This window comes from Misgurnus anguillicaudatus, chromosome 24 (genome assembly GCF_027580225.2).
Source record: "Misgurnus anguillicaudatus chromosome 24, ASM2758022v2, whole genome shotgun sequence".
In the NCBI taxonomy this organism is placed as follows: Eukaryota; Metazoa; Chordata; class Actinopteri; order Cypriniformes; family Cobitidae; genus Misgurnus; species Misgurnus anguillicaudatus.
Window position 1 is genome coordinate 9,320,326 of NC_073360.2, and position 8,621 is coordinate 9,328,946.

The 8,621-nt window shown below is 35.8% G+C and overlaps 1 protein-coding gene across 1 annotated transcript; it reads left to right on the forward strand.

Annotated features, from left to right (window-relative positions):
- The first annotated feature begins 979 nt into the window (after positions 1 to 979).
- LOC129437317 (P2Y purinoceptor 14) lies at positions 980 to 5,159 on the forward strand. The gene is given in 3 exon segments (XM_055195467.2): positions 980 to 1,104; positions 4,025 to 4,993; positions 4,996 to 5,159. Coding segments are annotated over 2 exon segments (993 nt in total). The 5' UTR covers positions 980 to 1,104; positions 4,025 to 4,026; the 3' UTR covers positions 5,022 to 5,159.
- Positions 5,160 to 8,621: the final 3,462 nt, after the last annotated feature.

The following is an 8,621-nucleotide window of genomic DNA, read 5'->3' on the forward strand; positions in this document are numbered from 1 at the left end:
GCTTAGGTTTGACAAGTAGATAGATGTAAAAGCTTTAGCTTACCATGAAATGTGTCACAAGACGATTGTCGAGTAAATTGAATGTATATAATATGTTAACAGCGTGAAAAAATATCAGCGTGATGAGCCTTCAGGTGGTTGGTGGTATTCTTCCCATCTAGTTTGTGGCCACATTTACCGTCGTCTCCCAATATGCATTCTGTTTTTCTTTCTGATGGATTATACTAAAAGTATGTCCATAAATATCTCGTCATTTCCGTGTATTGGCATCACCGCCACGGTCCTTCGAACTCGTCACAGCCACAGGTGTGTTGTTGTTGTGTGAAATATGGTGCGCGTGTGCAGCATTGCTGCAGCCGGGTGGTGGGGGTACCCAAAACAAGGATAGGAACCGGCAGCATTGCTGATACTTTTAAGCTAAAAACGGACAGATTTCACGCAAAATAGGCAGAAATTAAATGCATTGTGAACGACAGACTTCACCATTTTTGTTCCGTCTCGTCTCGTCAACGAAAACTCGAAAGCGTCTCGTCATGTTTTCGTCACCTTAGAGCCATTTTTAGCTAGTCATCGTCGCATAATCGTCATAAAAAAGGTGCGTCAACTAAATAATTTCGTTGTCATCATCGTTGAAGAAAACAACACTGGTCACCAGGGGAAAATGTGTACCTGTGTGAAAGAAATTGTCACAAATATTTGTAAAGATACCAAAAACTAAAAACAAATGTCAGATAATTCAAATATTATTTTCCAAAGACCAAACTATAATCTCATTATTTGTATTATTGAAAGTTTATGATCTGACTGAGACAGTTAATACTTCACTCAGTGAAACGTCTCCTGAGCTACTGCATGAAAGAGCATCAACACTCACTCGGGTACAGCAGGAAACTTAGGAGAAGGAAACTGTGCTTGTGCATACACATTAGTAGAGGAACCTCCTGCAGTGCTGAGCAAGTGTCTGCCCACGCGACATCGCATCCATTCTTTTAGTTCCTGTCATATAGAGCACGCCCACTTCCTTTATATATCATGTGAGCCTCATCTCACTATCTGATTCTTCTGCGCTCCTCTCTTATGATACATGCTGATTCAGCTCTTGAAGTAAGTTCTTTCTTAATAAAGTCTTTGATCAATTAAATTAGCAAAGAATGAAACTAAATTATTTTTAACTAAGAACGAGGCAAAGAGAATATAAATAAGGTAAATAATATTGTTTGGTAGTGCAAGCAACAAGTGCACTTTAAATGTTGTCACTTTAAATAAGAAACTTTGATTCAAGAAAATCAGTAGTTTACTGTGTAACAAAAGGAAATCATGTTTTCAGATTAGATTTGTAGGTATTTTTTTCAAAACTAAACTAAATCATTTATTAATTTGTTTTGGGCCTAAATTGCTTTGTGCCTAAAAGAGGAATCTTATTGTTTATGCAAAGTGCTGATTATGCTCAGAAACCAAACAGAATCTAGAATTTCCTGAAAAACTTATTTTGCAGTATTTTGCCAGTTACTTGATTTCAAAATAACAGAACTTAATATTGACTGATTTCGATAACTTTTAAAGTGTTTAATGAGTAATAAAGTGCTGTTGTGATTACTTGGTTTTAATAAAATCTATCGACACACAATGTCAATTAGACCATTCAGCCCAATGATAAAAATGTATAATCTAACTCTCAACTTTCATGCTCTGTTTAGGGTCTAAAGAAACCACGATTTAAATAGTTATAAAACCATACATACATACATACATACATCTCTCTAAGTTTTATATTTTTTTTGTTGAACTGATTATAAAATCAAATTTTGACAAACATCATGCTTATGTTTGGAGTATGTAAGAATAAAAAACAGCATTAAAATTCAATTATTTTTCTTAAGGTAAGAATTATAAAAAATTGGATTATGCATTATTTTGAGATACATTACGACACCTTAAAGGGATAGTTCACACAAAAAAGGAAATTCTGTCATCATTTACTCACTCTAATGTTGTTACAAACATGTATATATAAGGAATGTTTGTAACCAAACCGATCATAAGCACCCATTCACTTCCATAGTAGGAAAAAGAATACTATGGAAGTGAATGGGGTCGCATGAACAGTTTCCTCAAAATATCTTCCTTCGTGTTCATCAGAAAAAGAAATGAAGAGTTTGGTTCCAAAACGTAATAAAGACCTTTTTTTAATTAATTACCACCAAAATCAGTATTTTATCTTGTCTTCTCTGCAGAATGCAATAAATCCTTTCAACCAATCACAGCGCACCATTCCACGTATTGTAAACAACAATGGTGGTGTGTTGAATACACATAGAATCCTAGTTTTCATAATCTACTTTGTACTTCGTGATCAACAAACAAACAAAATAATACTTTTGATAAACCTGTGGTGGTTTTCTGTTGCGGAGAAGAAACGTAAGCCATCAAAATTGAATAATTTACGCGAGTGGCACTCAGGCGACGGAAAAATGCCGGCGTTGCTTGTTCTCAGAAGACAGCATCAAGCTTCTGTCATCTAACACATTGACCCCAGGAGATCTTATGAAAAACTTTACATTATTTTACTCAAAGTCAACAAAAATCTAGCAGGACCAAAACATTTTACAGCTGATCACCGTCAAAAAGTTCAGTGACGGCGTCCAAAGGATGACAGCAGCAATAACAGTGTTCCTAATATGACAAAGTGTTTTGATTAATGCCATTAATGTTTTAATCAGTGTATACCACTAGATAACTAAATAAATATAACATGGCAAAGATGAATGCACATTCGGAAGTTGAACGTAGGGGAAATGTCGTATTGGACATTCTGTGGTCTAATGTGATGTTGTTCATGTTCTTGTGAACAAGATGACCTGTTGAATTGATTTTGGTATCGACGACTGATTTTAATGTATTTTTGGTCCAGTGCTGTATATATATTAGTATTAGTATTGACCAAGTTCAGAGGCTGCCATATGTCGATCAACTCACTTTGTTAATTTAAAAAATAACTTTTAGATTGCATAGATTTTTGCATTTTGTGGAAAAAAGTATCATTTTTTATAATATATCTTTGAAAATCAATTTTTTATGTTATTATATAACATAAATATGCTATTTAAAAGTTTGTAATAGAAAATAGTGGTTTTCATCTTGTCACTTTCTTGTATAGAAAACACGTTTTTATCGAAATTAGTCAAAACGGATTTATTGTGTTTTGGAACCAAACTCTTCATATACAGGTTTGTAACAACATTAGAGTGAGAAAATGATGACAGAAATTTCATTTTTAGGTGAACTATCCGTTAAATGTCTGGTACTTTGATAAAACCCGTTTTCATGCGCTTACTGTACAGTACATGCAAATCAATAAACCAGCTGCATTTACACAGAATGATGACTCACCCTCATGTCATTCCCAACCTGTAAGACCTCCGTTCATCTTCAGAAACACAGTTTAAGATGTTTTAGATTTAGTCTTTCTGACCCTCCATTGAAACTGTATGTACGGTATACTGTACATGTCCAGAAAACTAATAAAAACATCATCAAAGTAGTCCATGTGACATCAGTGGGTCAGTTAGAATGTGTTGAAGCATTGAAAATACATTTTGGAGGATGAGTCATAATTTTCATTTTTGGATGAACTAACCCTTTAAAGATTTGTCAGGTTTCTCACAGGAAGCGACATACCCACCCCTAGTCATTCAAAATGTTGGTGTTGTTTTTCTTATCATATCTACAGAACCTGTAAATGTAACATGAGTTTTTAAGTTTCTCCGTCAATCGTCGACAGCATGAACAAGGTTTTGAGAAAGCTGGTTAAGGCATTTACTGAGATAATGGGCAGAAATATATCTTTGTGGATCTGATTTAGCTTTAGCCGTTTGTGACCTTTCCTTGATGAAAAAAAAACCGTTTTAATTTGTTAAATATTTAAAAAATATTACATGTCTGAGCATAACCAAAAAGACCTAAAAGATGAAACCACCCGACAATATTCACTCCAATCACTAATCAAGAGCTTTTGTTGTTTCAGAGATGGACTACAACAATGTTACTCAGACAGCAGGAGAAAGAAACGGCACAAATTTTCACAGTGTCTTCACACGTCAGGTTCTGCCTGTCTTCTACCTCATCATCTGCGTTTGTGCCTTCCTTCTCAACGGACTTGCCGCTTGGATCTTCTTCAGGGTTCAAAGCTCCTCAGTACTGGTGGTTTATCTAAAGCACATGGTGGTGGCAGATGTTCTGATGCTCTTCACCTACCCCTGGCGCATGGCAAGCGACTGGGGTTATGGCGGCGTGCAGCTGAAGGCCATTGTTTGCCGCTACACCGCTGTAGTTTTCTACCTTAGCATGTACACTGGAATCGCATTTATGAGCCTCATCAGCTTGGAACGTTATTTCAAGATAGTCCGTAGCACCTCAAGCGTATCGTCCTTTCTACAGCGCGTCACCATGGGAAGGGCTCTGTCGCTATTAGCATGGATTTTTATGATCATCTGCATGTTGCCAAACTCAATATTAACCAACCAGCCCATTCCCAAGCAATATTCCTGCATGGGGTTAAAAAGTCCACTGGGTTTGCGCTGGCATAATGTTTCAGCCCACTTTACTGTGGGAGTCTTCTGGGTGGCTTTTCTCTTGATGATATATTGCTACTCTTCCATAGCTTGCCATGTGTACCGCTCGTATAGAAGAGTGCAACAGGACAGCAGCGAGGCAGGACGGCGATCAAATCGAAGCATTTTTAGCTTGCTGGCTGTGTTTGTGTTATGCTTTGTACCCTACCACGTTTGTCGTGTGCCTTACACTTTCAGCCAAAGGCCCACGTCAGGTTATAGCTTTCACGACCGCTTCATTCTCTTCCAGATGAAAGAAGGCACACTCTTCCTGTCCGCTCTTAACGTTTGCCTTGATCCCATTATCTATTTCTTCATGTGCAGAACCTTCAGAGAATCACTTTTGCAAAAGATATATACAAGCGATAAAAACAGAAGACCTTCCATAGCTATTGGGCTGAGCATCAGTAATCTTTGATAATCATATTTTGGTGAAACTAAGCAAAAGGAAACGAGGGTTGGCATTACAAAAATAAAAACCACAGTTATGGTTTGCCTCGCATGCAACATTAATAGCAATATAGTAGGTGAATGAGAAATAATGATAAGGCCAGACCAAAACAGTGCAAGCAAAATTCAACACAAGCTAATCTAACATCTGTGTTGCTTGTATGCAGTGGCTCCAAATTTTGTATTTGGTGATTTTTGGAAGCCTTTTCTTTTTTCATTTTAACTGTCATTTAACAAAATATTAAATCAAGTAACAACTGCAAACAAATGGCGCTAGACATTTCTCATAACCTCATTTTGAGAATGACTTAACAAATTGGTTTCAAGGTCATTTTTTGAGGATTTGTAAAGTTCACACAGCTTTTGTTCCTCCATTTTGTGAAGTCTAATTACGACAACTAAACTTTAACAAATGTTTGTCTAAAAAGCGAATGGTGCTCGTAATTATATAAGAACCAAAATGTTTTTTTTACTTAGTGTTTTTATTTTGTTTTCAGTAGAAATATAAAAAAATTCTTAAATCAAGGTGCATTTTCTTGATAAGCAAAATGACCCAAGAAAATAAGTCTAGTTTTTAGACAAAAAAATATATAAGTGAATTTGTGCTTAAAACAAGCAAATACATTTTTTTATTGAATTTGGTGTTTAAGATGAAAAATGTTCAAGATTTTTTGCTTACCCCATTGGCAGATTTTTTTGCTTGTTTTATGCACAAAGTCACTTAAATTTTATGTTTTTGGTCTTAAAACTGGACTTTTTTTCTTGGGTCGTTTTGCTCATCAGGAAGGAGCATCTTAATTTAAGAATTTTTAGGTATTTTCACTGAAAACAAGGCAAAAAAACTAAGAAATTTTTTACTTGAAAATCATTTTTTGCAGTGTGGACAGATTTTTGTTGCTTTTTAAAGTATTCTAAAATTCTAAAAAAGATTTTCTTAGGAAACTTTTTTTCTTAGATAATTTTGCTCATCGAGAAAATACATCTTGATTTAAGATTTTTTAGATATTTGTACTTAAAACAAGACAATATACAAAGTAAGTGATTTTTTTGCACTGTAAGTGTTATGTTGAACCATAAGTTGTGCTATCGTCCTGCTATTCTACATAGGTGAAACAAACTGTAAATAACTGTAAGATATCTTTAAGGTCACTAAATTATTTATGACAAACTCGAAATTATGAAATAACACAAATGAAATTATGAGAATTATGTTATGGCTAAAACCTGTTGTACTTTATAATCTCAAGAGTAGTCACCTTTTGCCTAAAACAGGCAGAATGTACTCTTGACATTTTATCAGACAGCATCTTAAGATCTTTAGCTTTGTAAACAGTATTGAACTAAACTTGCATTCAAGTAAACAGAGTATCAGCTGTGTTGACACTGATGGCAGGCTTACTGTTGTTATGTTTGTTTATATGGTTAATGTTTAGACCGTAATTTACATCTTACAAAAACAGCCTCTCCAACAACCCCATGTGCTTATTAAGCCCCATGCAAAAAACCCTGCCAAGATTTACTGTAACCATGCCCCAACATAACAGAGACTATGAACTATGGGAATATCACTCTCTTAATAAAACAATATTACTTATCAAATCAATAAAAACATCAGGAACATTCTTACTGTCGCTTAATCTTGAAATTAACTCTGTAAGCACATGCAATTTACTGTAACATATAAACATTATTTGTTTATTTATACTAATAATTGGACTAAATACATGTGGGGTTGTTTCATCCCATGGTTATGCAAAATATGCATAAACACAATCATTTTGTTTAAATGAGCCTATTCTGGGCTGTTTCATCCCATGACTGGGTGAAATATGGACATTTTAGGGTCGTTTAAATTAGCGTTTAGGTTTGTCAATATTTGACCCAATTATGCATTTTAAGATCTTGTTGATAATGTTCAATTTTATTTTTGTATTGTTTGTTTTCTAGCCTAAATGTACAGTGGATAGACATACATCCTCCTTGAATCATTTTGTAATGTAAGGATTTGTAACATAATGGCAGAATTTCAGACCAAGTTCATGTAATTATATTATGAACATTCTCAGAATAAAGGGTACAAGAAGGTACAAAAGTATAATTTTGAACCTAAAAGATGCAAATTGGTACCTCAGAAGTATTGGTCCCTTAAAGTGTACTCACATTATGTGAACCGTACCATACCGGAGTACGTTTGACCCCAAAGAGCGGTTAGTTTGGCTGGTGTGATCGCTTTTGTACTGGGTGCGGTACGCTTAACTATTTCCCCACCATTGATGAGTTAACTTGCCAATTAAGAGAAAACCCTTCCCTGGCAATGACGAGTTAACTTGTTAATTAAGGGAAAACGCTTCCCTGCCAATGACGGGTTTTTCTGGCCATCTGTATTTCCACTATTATCCACCAGGTGTCGCTCTATCCCAACTTATAAAACACAGAAATATCAAAAGTCCAATAATTGAATTATCTCTTTAAAGAACCTACCCATATTTGAGAGGTGATAAAAAGAGCAATGTAAGATAAGGATGAAACTTTTATGTTTATATATTTAAAGAAGAACATTTTCTGGAAGGCATTAAACTTTTGTGAAAATCATAAAAATCAGGGTTCCCGCAGGTCCTTGAAATCCTTGAAAGTTTGTGAATCTGGGGGAAATAATTCAAGGCCCTGGGAAGTTTTTGAAAATATACATACATAGATACAGATCATTGAAAGTGCTATTTTATGCAATAAAAATTCATATTATTCCCTGTGTAGTGTAGGATAATATCATAAAAATTCTAGCCTTTTAAGCACACGTGCTAAAATGTTCGCTTTAAATGCTTTTATTTTCTGTATGCAAATGTTGATTCACCAAAATGATTTTTTGCACAGTTGTGTTTGACACATGAAAACGTCTCGGGTTACGTATGTAACTGTTGTTCCCTGAGAAGGGAACGAGACGCTGCGTCTCCCTTGCCATACTTCCTGCGTCCCTGTAACGCCGTCTTTGACAAAATTTCAGATAGCGATATACTTTTTGGATCCCATGTCATCCTGTCTTTGTCGTTAAGCCTCACCATTGCCTCACCAAAGTGTCACCGCCGTGACGCAGTGCGAGTTCCCTCGAAAGGGAACTGTAACAATGTATCTTAAAAGGTAACACAATGTAACCTTGCTCTCACCTGAAATGTGTCCCCACATTTAGTCCTTGAATTTAAGGGTATTGGACCTGGAAAGTCCTTGAAAAGTCCTTGAAGTTTGAAGTTGAAGTTAACTAAGGTGTGGGAACCCTGAAAAATGCTGCCGCTGGCTGGCAACGTTTTTAAAAACACTGGTGGGGAAAGAGTTAAGCGTACCCTGGTACGTTTTGTGCAGGTGGTCTCAGGTACGGTTCGGCATGATTCGGGGGCCTTTTTAACCCTGGAGAACCCAAGAACCCTTTTATTAGCAGCAATTAACATTGGCCAAATTTGACCCCTGGGTTCTCTGGGGTTAAAGGTACCGTCCCAGTGATAACTTTGTACCTTTCTTTTTGAGAGTGTCTGGTTTCTTTGATTTTTCAATAATTTGTTGTGTAGTTGC